Source organism: Curcuma longa, chromosome 12 (assembly GCF_044706935.1).
Source record: "Curcuma longa cultivar G26 ecotype Majalengka, Jawa Barat chromosome 12, ITB_CL_G26_1.1, whole genome shotgun sequence".
Classification (NCBI taxonomy): Eukaryota; Viridiplantae; Streptophyta; class Magnoliopsida; order Zingiberales; family Zingiberaceae; genus Curcuma; species Curcuma longa.
In genome coordinates, this window is record NC_133872.1 from 2,470,717 (window position 1) to 2,488,784 (window position 18,068).

The 18,068-nt window shown below is 33.8% G+C and overlaps 1 protein-coding gene and 1 non-coding gene across 2 annotated transcripts; both read right to left on the bottom strand.

Moving 5' to 3' along the window:
- Positions 1-2,552: 2,552 nt before the first annotated feature.
- Positions 2,553-3,017, bottom strand: LOC141842690 (heavy metal-associated isoprenylated plant protein 2-like). The gene is made up of 2 exons (XM_074730724.1): positions 2,998-3,017; positions 2,553-2,912 (listed from the first exon to the last, which is right to left on the bottom strand). The coding sequence occupies exons 1-2, from the start codon at positions 3,007-3,009 to the stop codon at positions 2,553-2,555; spliced, it is 372 nt and encodes a 123-aa protein (XP_074586825.1). The 5' UTR covers positions 3,010-3,017.
- Positions 3,018-12,036: 9,019 nt separating this feature from the next.
- Positions 12,037-12,110, bottom strand: TRNAV-AAC (transfer RNA valine (anticodon AAC)). Its single transcript has one exon. It is a non-coding gene; the product is annotated as a tRNA-Val (tRNA).
- Between the last annotated feature and the right edge of the window lie 5,958 nt (positions 12,111-18,068).

Genomic DNA, 18,068 nt, shown 5'->3' on the forward strand with positions numbered 1-18,068 from the left:
TACTTGGATTTGCTAGTCACTCGGTAGACTACTCATCCTTACTAGATATCTAGTCACCCTTGACCTACTTTGACTTTTCCTTGCTAGTCATCCGATCAACCTTTGACTTTGTTAGACTTTACCTTTGCTAGTCATCCGGTCAATCTTGACCTGACTAAACTTAGCTCACTCCAAACATCAAGTTTTGTTTGGAGGTCCTTTGTCAAATCTGATCAGACATAAGTTTATTGTCATCAAAACTCTATATGTTGATTGCACCAACATGAAGAAATATAAGGAATGTCCTCCTTGAAACTAGAGTCTATGTCTTAGAAACTCGAATTAATCTGTTGGAGGCTAAACTCGCAAACTTCAAGAAAAACATTGCACCGCTACCTAACAACAAGGGCAAGGAACTCCTTATACAGGATCCTATCTCTAATACGGACATGGTCTTTATCAAAACTCCAATTATCTGTAATACTAGATGAACCGTTGATATACGAGTCCGGCATCTTGTCAATATACATGGGTATGAATTTACTCTTCATGCATTCCTTGATAGTGGAGCGACTAACTCAACCATAAATAAAGCAACTATGCTTTTTATTCTCCCTCCTGACCTTATCAAAATTGTCATTCAACCTCTGATTAGTATGTAATTTGACAGACAAAAACTTTTTTATCATAAGTTTGTCAATAATATCCACTTACGATTTTATATCAATTGTGATACTTTCAGCTATCCTCTTTCAATCCCTAAACTATGGATAAAACCCTTACTCCATCCCAATATCCACTTCATTTTGAGACTTAATTTTCTTGTCGCTTCTGATCTGGTGCTCTTACTCACCAAAGACTATGCCCTGTTTCTATCAACTCCTATTGTCTCCTCTATTGTGTCTGAGCATGGTGATACCCCTACTTTAGCCAATTATACAACCCCTTCTCCTTCTACTACATCTCAGTCAAAACCAGAAGATTAGTGCTAGTGCACTAGCAAGGGTTCTTGTCAAGGCCAAAGCTCTTGCTTACCATATACCCCAGGATAAGTAGGAAAACTAGATATACTTGGCTGTATTAGCCCAACGATAGACAACCCCTTAGATTGATATTTCCCACACCTTTACGAACTAGATCCGAATAAATTTTTGGGATTTTTATTTTTGGTTGGGTTTTGGGATTTATTTTTTTGTATATCTAGGTCAAGTGAGAAAGGATGCCCTTCTTTTTCGTTAGTCACTTGTCTGCCAGTGAGCTTCATCTTAAGGACCAAAAGTTTGTTTATCTCGTAGACTTAGCCTTGACTCCTTTTAGGTCTTACTGAGGCCTCTGGCCTTGATGTTTTACTAGCTTATAAGTCTTTAAGGGCAACTATCTCTTCTACAGTTATCTTTCTAATGTAGTGCAGACTTGGAAAAGGATTGAGGAATCAATAAGGTAAAGAACGAGAAGAAAGCAGAGCCTTCTTTGATCTAAAAATATTCTTAAGCTACCATAAGGAAAATTCACCCTTTATTGATAAACTAGGAAATTACAACATGGTTCATACCCATGTATATTGACAAGATATTATTTTTTTCCGTCACTTTGAAAGAATTTTTTCCGTCTCTAAAATAACAATTGAATTTTTTTTTCTTATCCTGCCACTTCTGCAAAAAGGTGGAATCTACTTTTTTGTTGACGTCCATAGTTTTATTAATTAACTGTCATCTAAAATAACAATCAAAAGGTGGAATCCACAAAGTCGGCCCCACAACCATGAGGAGGTAAATCGAGAAACTTTTTGTTGACGTCTACAACTCTGCTGCGTCGTAACTTCAGCTATGCATTATCCTGCCACTGCTTCTACCTTTTTGTTGATGTCCATAGTTTTATTAATTAATGTCATTTTAATTAAGCCAAGCTCTTCCTTTATGGATTTGGAGTACGACAGCCATATGATTGTACATAATTGTGACAACGTTTTCCATCCCTGCTGAATCAGGACAAATTTATTAGTCTAACCCAACAAATTTTCTTCAACTCTCAATGCGACTTTGGATAGCAAAGTGGAAAGCTCAACAACTTGATTCAATTAATTACTTGTATCACACGCTCAATTTTTTAAATAATAATAATAATAATAATACAAATTTATTAGTCTAACCCAACAAATTTTCTTCAAGTCTCAATGCGACTTTGGATAGCAAAGTGGTAGCTCAACAACTTGTTTCAATTAATTACTTGTATCACACGCTCAATTTTTTTAATAATAATAATAATAAAAGATTCAAAGTGCACATCTAATTTAATATTTACTAAAAAAAGTAGATATTTATTCGCTTTTCTGTAAAGGTGGAATCCGCCACCTTAGCAGTCCCACACGGTCGGCCCCACGACCATCTATGAAGAGGTAAATCGAGAAATTACAGTTCGTCACGACGCAAGAGGATATTGCCTGACTTCGTCAGGATTTGAATCCTTATCCTATTCTGCAAGTCTGCTGCGTCGTAACCAACAAGTAGATATTTATTCGCGCTAATACATGCACATGCATGCATGTACCTCGATCGATTGATTTCAGTAATCAATTAGATAATGATGCATTGATTTGGCTGGTAATCGTCATACACCACGTAAGTGCATGCCTTGCATTGCTGCGGCAGATCTTTGCATGGCTCCGGCTTCATCACGGCGTCCGGCTTCTTCCCGGCGTCCGGCTTCTTGTCATCCGCCGGCTTGTCTGGCTGCCCCACCGTGACGATCTCGGCTGGCTTCTTGGCTTTCCGGAGGGCCTTCACGATGAGCACGGCGTCGACGGTGCCGACGATGGTGACAGTGCTCTTCTCGGCGTCCAACGCCATCGACGTGATGCCGTCGAACTTGGCGATGGTGCTCATCACGCACACTGCGCACTTGTTGCACATGATGCACACCTTCAACACGATCTTCTGCAGAAACTAACGCATTAATTTATATATATAATTTATATATATATATATGGTTTTATATATATTCATACACACGAACCCTTACCTTGGCAGACATAATTTCTGGAAAAGTATGAATTGCTGCCTCCTAATCTATTCCTCGATGGATTATATTGGATGATATTTATAATGTGATGAGGTCTTCATAATGATAACGCCGACACTGTGGGAAGAGGGAGCAGAATGCTTGCGTGATTGAGGGGCGAACACTGAATTAGTGTACGATGGCGAACATATGGACACTATTCATTTGTGTTCATTTGATAGTTGTAGCTAATCAATGGCAATATTCTAGAAGTCAACCTTGGTTCTCCAAAGTTAATTTCAGTGGTTTCAGCAAAAGCGGCGCCCTTTGCAAAGTCAACGTGTTGAATCCTTAAATATCCTTTTTGTTAAATCCGCTGATTGTGTTGGTTGCTGTCGTCGACTCACTTTGTTGAGCATGGTCTTCATTTGACTGCTGCTGCCGCCTTGTGTTATTAATTATCTCTGAATTTCTGATGATTTATTTAACTTTTAAGACTTTAAAGCTTGTTTCTTCGAAGGTACAAGGCTTAGGAGATGCATCATGCGAAGAGAGTTTGCTATAGATTGTATTAGGGCGCATTTGGTTTGCTGAAGAAAAAATATAGTTATTTTTAGAGAATAAACAAATCGATAAGTAATTACATTTTCATGGATAAAAATTGTATATACTCTGTACGTATGAATAATTTAAGGCCACGATTTAATTCAATCTAAAACGAATCTAAACCACTTGACTATTTCCACCGTCCCAATAAGTCAACTCTTCTGGCTTGCTGGATTAGTTTGTTTAATTTAAGCAAATTTTATCAAAAAGCCAATTTTAGTTCGACTAGTCCAATTACCTGATCACATGTTAGAATTGTTCCACTCACTCAACGGTTGGTGGGTAGGACGGGCTGGTCTACCAACCTGATGGGCTAACAATCCAATTCAATTTATGTTGAATTATGAGTTAGGCGGGGAATATATATATATTAAAAATTTTAATATAAACTAGTCTACTAGCCCATTGACCACTTATTCCGATCTGAATATCTGAATACGAGGGTGGGTTAAATTCTTAACAAAGCATGGAAGATTGACTTGGATGATAAATCAACAACAGCTCTATGATAGGAAGTAGACTAAAGGAGTTAGTTGAAGGACAACCAGCCACAGAGTAGTCGGCTACAGTTGAGAAGACTTAGCAAAAGATTCAAAGGGGGCCAAGACACGCACTAGCGTTACTCCTCCGACGCTTAAGTTAGAGTAAAAAAGTGAACAGAGAGTGTGAAAAAATATTATTGTGATCTAAAGGATTGTGTACCTTCGGATGAAGAGGTAAAATAACTTTTATAGAGAAGAAAGAATCTATCTCTTCATTAATGGAAGCCTCTTTTTAATGAATGTGTCCTTTCATTCCACTCTAACAATTGAAGTCTTTTAAGATGAACTGATGATTATTACATCCATTTCTTCTTCAGTAAAGATAGAATCTGTCACCTCAGCGACCTCATACGGTCGGCCCCACGACCATCTATGAGAAGGTAAATCGAGAAGTTGCAGTTGATCACAATCATTATTACATCCAAAGATAAGGAACAGTTGCGTCCCATGGTATTTAAATAAGTAATCAATAATTAAATTTTTTGTATTTAAATACGTAATTAGTAACTACAATTTTTTGTATAATTTTTTTATAATTGATGCAACCTTTCATCTGAGCTTTTGTAATCGACGTGATAACTTACATTTGACGATATAACTACTTTAACTGACATACTATTAAATACTCAATTTTAAGTTTGAAGTCTTTTCTCATACTGAATATTTGTACTGGAGACAATATGATTTCTTTTTGTGATGAATCTGAATTAGGGAGAGATGATCCAACTTTTTTTGTGATGGATCTGAGTTAGAGAGATACAATCCGACTTCTTTCTGTGACAAATCTAAGTTAAAATGAAAAGGATCTGACTTCTTTCTATGATGAATCTAAGTTAAAGAGAGACGATCCAACTTCTTTTTGTGACGGATCTGAATTAGGGAGAGATGATCCGACTTCTTTCCATGACGGATCTGAATTGTTAGAAGATGATCTGACTTCTTTTTATATTGGATCTAAATTATTGGAAGATGATCTGACTTCTTTTTATAACGAATTTGAATTGTTGGAAGATTATCCAACTTCTTTTTATAACGGATTTGAATTGCTAGAAAATGATCCGACCTGTTTTCTATTATAATAGAAAAATACCACGTATAATATTCTTTGACCAAGTCAAGGTTTTTTTGGGTAAAAATATTGATATAGTCAATATTTCTAACTCCCGGATCACAAGACCTCTCTTTAAGTTTAGTCGAAGGAGGTATAGACTGATTAATTGAACTTTTAAGGTCAACGAAGAAATACCCATAGATAAATGAATTCATCACAATATCATCATTAAGTTATCTTAGACTAACTTAATGACCAAAAATAATTACTGATCATAAAAAGACAAAAGTAAGACGGTTATAACCTAAGTTAATCGGCTTCTTCTTTGACAGAGGTTTAATATCAAAGAGCATCTTAATGCCTTATTGCAATATCTTTACAGAAGTAATATCATACTGTGGCTCAGATACGGTGCAAGTGGGTGATAGCTCAGGTTGCAAATTACTAATCTTGAAAATACATATATTCATTTATCTAATCATACTTTTTATATGTGTGCGTGACAACTTTCACGCCCCATCTATTACTAAAAATTTGCTCTCCGTACGTCAATTTTATCTTGATAATGATGTCATTTTTGAATTTCATCGTAATCATTATTTTATAAAGGATATAGGAACAAACACTATCTTATTTTATAGGGAAATCAAACATGACCTCTATTCTCTTCAAAATTCTTCAATCAAAACTTTCATTGGTGAATATACAAATAAACTAGCTCGGCATGCTCGACTTGATCATCCTTCTCTTTGTATTGTTCAGTCGATCATCGATAGGTATCATTTACCTACTTCTTTTAAGTGACATCTATGCACGTTGTCCATCAATGACAATCCAATATCCCTTTCCGCAAGCTTTAGTGGTCTCTTCAAAATCTATTGAACCAACTTGTTTTTCACAAGCGAATAAGGATCTAAATTGGCATAGTGCAATGACTACATAATTTAATGCACTTATTCGCAATGGAACATAGACCTAGTTCCACACACTCTCTTCATGAATATTGTGGGCTCTAAATGAGTATTCCACCTCAAGCATCGAGCTGATGGTTCTCTTGAACAGTACAAAGTTCAACTTGTAACCAAAGGATTTAGTCGAACAACCAGGTTTTGACTTTCATGACACCTTTAGCCTCATCATCAAAATTACATATGACAGATTGTTATTATCGATAGTTATTGGTTTTAATTGATTTGTACGATAATTGGACATTTCTAATGCTTTTCTTCATTTTCATCTTGAGTAAACTATATTTATGGAGCAACCACCTTAGTTTATCCATCTACAATTTTTATCTCATATTTGTCAGCTCAAGAAATCCATATATGGTCTTCGACAAGCTCCTCGTGCATGATTTCATCAATTCTAGAATGATGGATCTATGATATTTTTCTTATTTATGTGGATGACATTTTAATAACTGACAATAATCAAAAGAGCATTACAACTCTATTAAGTATTCTCAATCAAGAATTTTTTATTCAATATTTGGGTAATACTTATTTTTTTTCTTGGTATTAAACTTATCCCGCATGATGAAAGTTATCTCTTCTCTTAGAGCAAATACATTACTGAACTTCTCCAAAGAGCTAAAATGAATGAAGCACGTCTGGTCCACACACCAATTGCTATAAATAACTTCTCTGCAACTCCATCCTCTCATGCTATGTCTGATCCTCAAATTTATCGAAGTATTGTTGGAGTCTTACAATATGTCACTATCACACGATTTGATATTATCTTTGCAGTAAATCGTGCTTGTCAATTTATGCATGCTCCGATTGAACAAAATTGAGATAATGTGAAAAGAATACTTCATTATCTCAAAATTACTATTCTACATGATCTTCTTATATATCATCAATTTTCTAGAGACTTACATGTCTATAGCAATGCGGATTGGGCAAACTCTCTTGAAGATAGATGCTCTACTAGTGGATATGTAATATTTTTTGGACGAAATCTTATCTCATGAAATTTGAAAAAGCAACATACAATATCTCATTCAAACACTGAAGCTAAATATAAAAACCATAGTAATACAACGTCTGAAATTATTTGATTTTAATTGCTTCTTTCAAAACTTTATCTTGCATCAAATGTTGCAACAAAAATTTAGTGTGATAATATTGGAGTGACACATCTTACAACATATCCAGTCTTTCATGTTCATACAAAATATATGAAAATTTATTTTCATTTTATTCGAGAATATGTGACAACTCAATAATTATTTGTCTCTTATATTTTTGTATTAGATCAATTTCTGATATTTTTACTAAGCCATTATCCAAACAACGATTCACTAGACTAACAAGCAAACTCAACGTCAAAGATCTTCTGTTGAGTTTGTCAAAGGGTAAAAAGAGAACTATTCAATAAAATTTAATTATTAGACGATTAGAATTTTTTTATAATATATCAATTGATAGTTTTTTTATTAATTTATCAATTAACTAAACTTAATTTATCAATTAACTAAACCCTAATACCTCTATAAATTATATTTTTCATGAATAAATCATTAATAAAAATTTTTTATTGTTTTATATCTTTTCTATTCTCTAATTCGATTATCCTTCTCTAACAAACTGCATGATTTTCAACTAGGAATATATATAATTCTACGTGGCCATTTAAACAACTCTTACGTACCTTCACACACACACACCTATATATATATATATATACACAAACCCGACTCGTCAGAGGTGGCCACTAAGGCCGTACTATATATCCGCCTACCCTATTCTCAGGCCCCCCAAGAGATAGGTCGACCAGTCCCGTCTCGATCAGCTCATCTCTCAGTTCCGTCTCGGCCAGTCGTCTCCTCTCGGCTAAGCATCTCATATCAGCTAGTCCGTCTCGACCAGTCGTCTCATCTCGATTAGACGTCTCATCTCGGCCGGTCCCATCTCGGTCAGTCGTCTTGTCTAGGCTAGGTGTCTTGTCTCAGACTTATCCAATCTTGGCCAGTCGTCTCGTTTCAAACTTATCCAATCTCGGTCAGTCGTCTCTTCTCGGACCTATCTAGTCTCGGCCAGTCATCCCGTCTCGGATATGCCCATCTCAGCTGTCTCAGGCGCCTCTTCTAAGCCACTCCACCCAGTACCGCCTCATCCAGGGTTTCCGTCTTAGGCCTTCAGTGTGCCAACACATCACATGGCCACCCAGAGGAGAACGTTCTTATGGATCGGCATCCGTGTGAGAACATACCAACATGAGAATGTACCCATGACAGTTGCAGATTCGGTCTCCTCCGATACCCTTTCTTCTGTGCATAAGGACAAAGGACATACCAATTACTGTCAGACGCGGTCTCCTCCGATATCCCCCTCTTCTGCGCATAAACCAAGAGGAGTGCAAAAGTTGTCAGACCTGCTTCCCCTAGTGCACCTTTTTCCTGCGTATAAGGCCAAAAAGGATTGATGGTTGGAGGGAATTTCCTTTCTCCGCAGGCGGCTACAAGCAGCTAGGAAGACGTCATCTTACTCGACGTAGAGGTAAAGAAGGATTATCTCATACGACCAAGTCATAAAAGCGAATAATTCCTTTTGTGACTTGGTCGTATATAATCCTTCTTTAAGAGGAACCCAATGCGGATTATAAAAGGACTCGCTCATCACTATGTTTGAGGTTCGATCCGAGAAACTCTGCTAATACTACTTCCTCTCTCATTTTACACTATTCTCACCAGAACCCTAACTTGAGTGTCGGAGTTGCTTGCCGAGACTCTCCGACACCATGGTTTAACCTCTTCTTCGAAGTGTACTTCATGTTCGAATTGAAATTCAGCCCTTCACTCAACCCAAAGATATCCTACGCTGAACGGTTCGTTGACTGATGATTTGACCATCTACAATATTTAACCAGAACATATATATATATATATATATATATATAGGACAAACTAATTAATTTCTGCCTCCGACCCTAACTTAATCGTTGATGGATCTGATGATCCAGATAAGTGCGAGGAGGAGATAGAATGACGTAGCGCGGCTGTGGGACCACGTGCTGACGACGAGTTAAGTGATATACAAATTAGTGTTCCTACGCGGGACGACCGCGACCCATCGCAGACTTTAATATAAAACTTTACTATAAAACCATGTTCTGTGGATTAAAGACATGCACTTTAATGATTTGATCGTTAGTTATTAAAATATAGTAATATCAGGGTTTTGCTGGGATTAAAGACATGCACTTTAATGATTTGATCGTTAGTTATTAAAATATAGTAATATCAGGGTTTTGCTGGGGGACGAAGCTTACTGGGGCAGATCTAGCTGCGACACTCACACCCCGACTGCAGATTGCAGAGAGCATTATAGTTTTGCATGCAGAAAAGTAGAGCTTGATCACCAGCAAATCGGAAAGCCGATTAATCTTGGTCGTTCAATTGCGTGAGGGCTGGATCATAGCTAGTCAATGAATACATTGTCAAAGTCAATGTCTACTGTTTACAATATTCACTTATTAGATTGTTTGATTGCTGTTATTGTGGGGACCGGCTCGCAATAGAGAATTGACTCATTAATTGAAAATTACAACCATTCACAGTTGAAATTTTTTAAGTTTAAATTGATAGTAACTCCCTTATGTGAGCTAATAAAACTTTGTCATTTTAAGTCTTATTGTCTTCGTCAAGAATCTAAGCCATTTTTTATCTATAATTATCTATAATTGTCATCATATGAGAATCAATTTTAGTTATACTCTGACACAAGCAATCCTGAAGTGCATTTAATCATGTATTAGATTAAATATATCAATTAGCAAAACCCATTTAGATATAGAATTGGTTTATTAATTTGTCAGAGTCAACTATTGATCTAAATATGTCAATCTCTTTCTTTTCCACCATTGCAGTTAATTCCTAAGAAATAGATCGACCCTGTAGACTGCTTCGCGTGCCTGGCTAGTGTGGAAATTAAAATCAAAGGTTCCAGAAGAGGCCCAAATGCAAACACGGTCACCTTGAGAAGGAAACAGCTGATCATCAGAAGTTAACGTAACTTGTGTTTCTTGCTTTGTTAAGTGTGTCGATCGAAGCTCTCAGATATTTGTTTTTCACATTGCAATTTTGCAAAACAAGGGATAGTTGCAACTTTCACCTGCTTCCCAACACAAGTAACTAGCCTGATTCAATCAGTGAGACTGATCTTGAATTTTGCAACTTGAGTGTGCAACACTAGTCGTGCAGAAGCTCAATGAGTTCATATCTTACCCAGTGTAAGCATTTTAGCTTCTAGAAAAGCATTATATTGGTGCACATGTAAATGAAGTGAACATACAGATAATTAAGATAGATATATATATTTCAATTTCTTATCAAGATAGATATTTGTAATCTCACATATATAATAGCTGTTTAATTTATTTATTTTATTTAAGTTTAATATAAAAAAATTAATATTGTTTGGAAATCTTACTCTATCTATAATTTCTGAAGTGATGGATGACCTAATTAACTTGAGTGTTATATTATTGCTTTCATAATCATTGGTTCAAATCCAACAACAAACGATATAGCAATCTAACCATGGAAATTTAGTGGACCTCAAGGTTGTCTATAGATGTCTTAATTGCACTTAATATTGACATGAGCAAGTGGATTTCCAGACAATCTCTGTTATCCCTCCACCGTTTCTACCTTTAATTTTATTGCCGTCCATAATTTTATTAATTAATGTCATTTAATTAAGTCAAGCTGTTCCTTTTATCGTATATGTCGTTGCCTATTGGATCCTTTAGTGATTAATATAATTAAATTATGACTGAGGAATTTCTAATGGACCTTCATTTAGGACAGCAACTATTACCCTCGAATGTATGGGTTTACAAGGTTTGAGACTTATGACTCCCAAGGAGGTGGATTGGAAATACAAGTTGGAAATGGCCATTAGGGCTGAGTATTCGACTAAGATAGAATTGAATTAATCAAAATCAAATTGAACTGAATTTTTTCGAGCTAACCGAACTGATCAAATTTTTAATTAAAAATCAAATAAATCGAACGGATAAAATATCGATTAATTCGATCAAAAAATAAATTAACCAAAATAATTAAATTTTTTTAAATATTATGGAAGATCTACCAATTAAATAAAGATTTATAAATTCACTTACTTAGAACTTATCAATTATTTTTTTTATTTTAATTAATTTTATTTATTTGATTTAATCTAATAAAAAATTTTAAAATCAAAACCAAACCAAATTAATTGATTTTTTAAAAGAATATTAAAATTTTGAAATAACCCAACTGAATTTTTAAATTCGATTAGTTGGTTGGTTTGCTCGATTTAATCAAACTTTTGTTCACTTCTAATTACGTGAATGCGAAAGTATCTCACTGTTATATCGTAACTAATTTGGGAGCCAAAATTACTTTATTTTTTGTATATTAGGTATCCAACTTACACTGATTACTCTAAAAAGTGATATGACTTTTGATGCGGTGTCTTAGCATCACTAATTGTGCAAACGCGCTATATGCATACATTTTAAATCCTAATTACTTAGGAAAAGTATCATACAAAAAAAAATCACACTTTACTTTGTTCTTTAACTTACTTGTTTTTGTCCTAAATTAATTCTGAAAAAAACAACTTAAGTGGCGTCGCCCGGACTCAAACCGGACAACTCCAAAAAAAAATAACTTACACCAATTAATCCAAAAAGTAAGATGACTTTTTAACATGACGTCTTAACATCACTAATTATTAAAACGTGTTACATGCATGCATTTAAACTCTAATTACTTAGGAAAAGTATCATAAAAAAACTCAAATTTTATTTAATTCTTTAACTTATTTGTTTTTGTCATAAATTAACTTTGAAAAAAATAATTTAAAATGGCGTCGCCCGGACTCGAACCGGAGACCTTCAGTGTGTTAGACTGACGTGATAACCAACTACACCACGACACCATGATACTTTTAAGCAAAATTTTTCTTCCTATTAAGAAATACAATTTCTATGATATTTTCTAAAGATCTAATTACATCGTACCTTGAGAGCCAAATTTTATTTTATTTTTTTTAAATTAGGTATTCAACTTACACCGATTAATTTAAGAACTAAGGTGACTTTTGACATGACATCTCAACATCACTAATTATTTAAATCCGCTACATGCATGCGTCATATCTTTTACTATTATACTGTGCTTCAAGAGTCATAGTTTACTTTATTTTGTTTCTTGTCTTGCTTGTTTTTGTTTGCTTAGGATATAAATTAAACAAAAACTCAAACTTTACTTTGTTCCTTAACTTACTTGTTTTTGTCTTCTTAAGATGTAAATTAACTTTGAAAAAAAAATAACATCAGTGATGTCGCCTAAACTTGAATCAAAGACCTTGAGTGTGTTAGACTAACATGATAACCAACTACACCAAACACTAAGATTAGTATTTGAACAATATTTTTCATCCTATTGAGAAATACAGTTTCATGATATTTTTCTGAGGATGTAATTACATGTAGGGCTCAGTATTTGATTAAAACCAAATCAAACTGGACCGAATTAATCGAAATCAAACCAAACTAATTAAATTTTTTCGAACTAACCGAACTGATCAAATTTTGAAATAAAAATTAAACAAATCGAACCGATAAAATATCGATTAATTTGATCAAAAATCAAATTAATTGAAATAACTAATTTTTTAAGTATTATGGAAGATTTACCAATTAAATAAGAATTTATAAGTTTACTTATTTAGGAATTTATCGATTATTTTTTTATTTTGATTAATTTAGTTTATTCAATTTAATCAAATAAAAATTTTAAGATCGAAACCAAACCAAATTAATCAATTTTTTTAGAAAAAATAAAAATTTTGAAATAACCTAACTAAAATTTTAAATTCAATCGCTTTAGTCGGTTTATGTTTAATCGAACTTTTGCTCACTCCTAGTGGCCATGGAGCCCCAAGGTGCATAATATATGATAGATTTTTTTTTTGAAGTGGAGTTTTTTTTTGCATGTTTTCACTATCCTTACCTTATGCATATTTAAATTTATAAAAGTAGGTGTTATGAAAAATAGAGTTAATTTTGAATCTTATCTCTACTCTATTGGTTGATTATTTCTTATCAGGTTGCTTGCTCTTTTATTCTTTGTTGATTCCTATCTTGTTTATTTTTTATTTGAGATCTATAATAAATTAGATTATCTAATTATATAATTTAATAAAGTGAGAAACTAATTACATCAATAGTTTAGCTCCACACTTTAGAAGTTACTCTAACATTGTTATTAATTAACAAAATAAGAGATGCAATAATTATATTTAGAAGTTTTGGACTCTACGCATTGAAAGAGGTGCATTATCATTGACATTAAATTGTCAAGATAATAAATGTAACACTTACATTATAGAGCTTCGGCTCGCCTTCTAACAGTTCGTTTGGGAGGAGGTGAGGGAAAGGGAGAGAAGGGTAAGGAAGGGGAAAGAGAATCTTGACCCTTGTTTGGGATGGAGTGAGTTAAGGAGAGGAAGGGAAGAGAAAGGTAAACTTTCCCCTTCCATGCCCATGAATCAACATAATTCCTTACACCCCGATTTAGGGTGTAAGAAAGAGGAAGGAAAAATTAAAAAATATTTATTTTAATTTTATCTTTATGTTAAAATATTAATTATTAAAATAACTCATCTATTAGGTTTTGCATCATCACTCCTCATCGCATAACACAGCCATTACAGGATCTCATCGCTCGCACTCCTCGACGTCGACCTTCGTCGTAAATTTCTCTGAAGATAAAACTCAAGAGAATAGATATAGGGAAGCATGTCTATATATTCATAATTATTAATAATTTAAACATGACATATCAGGATTGTGTTGGAGCAATAGATGGAACACATATTTGTGTTAAAGTTTCTCCCTTTGATGCCCTAAAATTTCATGGTAGGAAGGATTTTCCAACATAAAATATTTTAGCAGCATGCACATTTGATCTGAAATTCACTTATATTTTAGCCGAGTGGGAAGGGACAGCATCCAACTCAAGAATAATAAAAAATGCATTAACCAGACAAGAGTTCTTAAAATCCCAGAAGGTAAATCAAATGACATATAGTGTGATTAGGCTTTCCTTGCTTTTACAATATTTTGATAACATTTTTTTTAGGAAAATACTATCTTGTTGATGCTGGATTCATGTTAAAAAGTGGTCTTATTACACCATATCGAGGAGAACGTTATCATTTGAAAGAATATAGTCGCAATCCACCATGAAATGCTCGGGAGTTATTTAATCTTTGACATTCTTCCTTGCGCAATGCAATTGAAAGAGCTTTTGGAGTTCTTAAGAAGAGATTTGCTATTATAGGAACGGAGCCAAATTATGGAGTTGAAACTCAAACAGAAAATTCTCTGTTGTTATATTTGTTAGTAGTAGCCCTAGAACCAATTATGTGATGATTGACTAGAGACCTTTTGTATCATATTCTATTATTAATAAAGACATAGATTTTAGTTATTATACTTACTTTGTATTTGTGTCAAATAACTAAGTATAATAATGTCCTTGGATAGCTAGTTTTAATCTACATCATATCGATTGTTTGAATCAATAGTGAGATGATATAGCGAACGCTACTCTTAATCATTCCTAGTTAAGCATTAATATTCAGGGACGATGTTAATGCATTGAGACTAGCATGTAGATCAGTTGAATGACTTAATCTCACAAGTCATGGATATGGAATATTGAGCTGACACATGGGCATACATTAGAGAATGTATATTAAATTGACCTACCATGAGAAAGTTTCATGGATTGTTATATGAGTGTCATAAACTTTCTCATGTGCTATTGGTATGAATAGTCCTTAGACTTGAAGTCACTACGGTTCCCTACGTAAGGAGTTATGTACTTTGGTATCATTAAACATCACCCGTAACAAGGTAGATTATAAGGCGATCACTAGCTATGTAACAAATTATGCGGAGGGATGTGAGTGATGTAGATAGGATCTATCCCTCCCATATAACGGGAATGATATATCTTACGACCTCTTGATAGAGTAAGACCATGAAATGCATGGTCATGCTCAAATGAGTCAATATGAGACGTTTGAGTGAGTCTACTTAGGGATCAAGAAACATAAAGATTAATAAGAGGATGACACGGTCTATACTTCATTGATCAATCTAGATAGCGAGGATAGAAGGACATGGTCATACATTGTCGTAGTCACGGAGGTTATGTCCGATCTCGATATTACTTGGGTAGCAATGATGCATTGTTAGATATCGCTTATTACTTATGCTTCTAAAATGAGTTTTAGAGATATTGCCAACATTATAAGAACCTATTGGGTCACACACAAATAACACTCTATTTGAAAATGAGTTCATTTTAGTTTGACTAAATGAACAATTAAGCTCATTGAATGGTTTAGACTTGAGTTAGACTCAAGTTGGTTGAATTTAAGTTAGACTCAAATTAAACCAAGATGGATTTTTATTCATCATGTATGATTAATATTGTTGATTAATCATCCAACGAAGAGGAAGAGGTTACATGCATATGAGTTATTATGCTTGATTAATATGATTAATCATGCATTGATGAGGAATACTAAAAACCTAAAAATCTTTCGTATTCATGGCATGAATATAAAAGAGTTTTCTCTTACAAAACTCTTGGTTGGTTCATTCATCAGAAGTTAACGTAACTTTGTGTTTCTTGCTTTAATTGGTTGAGTGTGTAGAATCTCTCGTATATTTGTTTTTTACATTGCAATTTTCCAAAACAAGGGATGGTTGCAACTTTCGCCTGCTTTCCAACACAATTAGTGCTAGCTAGCTAGCCTGATTCAATCAGTGAGACTGATCTTGAATTTTGCAACTTGAGTGTGCAACACTCGTGCACAAGCTCAATGAGTTCATATCTTAACCTGTGTCAGGATTCGAATTCTTGTCCTCTTTTACAATTCTGCTGCGTTGTAACCAACTCAGCTATGCCTCGGAGGCACATGGGCAATATCCATTGATACTCATTTGATAGTTGTAGCTAATCAATGGTAATATTCATTTGTACTTGTCTGTTGCTGTCGTATCGACTCACTTTGTAGAACTGGTCCTCGGTGGTGGTGGTGGGGGTGGTGGTGGCGGCGGCGGCGGAGCCAGAACTTACTCAGCCCTCGAACTGATGATGAAAATCGAGGTCGATGGAAAAAAAGTTCCCGAACTAATCTCCTTTCCATCTACTTTTATCCTCAATGTCGGTAGACTAACAAGTGGCTCCGCAGCCGGTGGGTTTTGGATGTGGCCGGGTGTGAGCAGGTAATGCATTTGACTGCCGCCGCCGCCTTGTGTTATTAATTATCTCTGAATTTCTGACGATTTATTTAACTTTTAAGACTTTAAAGCTTAATATCGATGCATCATGCAAAGAGAGTTTGTTATAGATTTTATCAGGGCGCATTTGGTTTACTGAAGAAAAAATATAATTATTTGTAGAGAATAAACAAATCGATGAGTAATTACATTTTCATGATAAAAATTGTATACTCTGGTCTCTGTACGTATGAATAATTTATGGCCACGATTTAATTCAATCTAAAACGAATCTAAACCACTTGACTATTTCCACCGTCCCAATAAGTCAACTCTTCTGGATTGCCTGATTAGTTTGTTTAATTGTAGCTATTTTTATCAAAAAGTCAATTTTAGTTTGACTAGTCTAATTGACCTGATCACACGTTAGAATTGTTCCACTCACTTAGCGACTATAGCATTAGAATGGTTATATATATCATAGCCCCATAAAATATTTTTAATAAAATTCACAAACATATTTCTTTTAGAAAAGATAATTATGAACCATTAGGCATTATAATTTGCATCATATTTGGTATAGCAGTTCAGACGGGTGACTCATCAAAAATTCATTATCTGGTGGCCTAAGACAGATCGATCTGCTTGTCTGATTGGTTAAGAAATTCTCTATCCAAGGTTGGATTGCGGGTTAAGTCACCCAATGAATCTATAAAAAAATTAATATATATAGAAAATATTAACATTTTTAAATTTAGATTGCAAATTAAAGCTTAGTCCATTGAACTTTTCACTTTACTTTTAAGTTTTAAAAAATAATTCTTCTCGACTTGAGACCAACTCAAATCCACCATGGACAAACTTATTTGGATCCATAACCACACGGGTTAACCTGTTTAGGCATATTTTTAAATGGATTAATAAAATTTTAATTAAAATTATTTAAATTATTTGATAGGGACAGATCAACTTGATATATGGATCCAACCTAAATTGACGATTCTAATATTTAAATTTGTGTGAAGGCAAATTTAAAACCTAAACTTTTATAAGTAAAGAGAGATAATATAAAAATTAAGAGGGTGACTCTTATTATAAAAAATAGCTTTGTTTTTAACGTCAAAATAACATCTTTATTATATTTTATATTAAAAAAATATTATTACTCTCGTAGTAGATATAACCATATATAGTTAATACACCATATAGTACAATTGCCAGCCTATAATTACTATAATATATTAAAGTAAATTGACTCAATATTTTTTAGTCCAACTTAATCAAAATTATCACACATAAAATATTATTATATCAAATATTCTTTAATAATTTGATTAAAATTATTTTAAATTAATCAAAATTATTTTAATATTATTATAACAGTAGTTATAGTCTTAACTTCAATTACAGTGGCGAAGCGATTTAATAAGTCAAAGTAATTTTGATAGTTTGATCAATAAATACAATACTACTCTATGTATATAAATTTTAATAAAATAATTTTATTTTATTGTAGTAATTTTAGTCTGGCTATTTGGAATAAGAGTATTTTTCATTTATGAAAATCATATACCATATTGACCATCAATTGATTA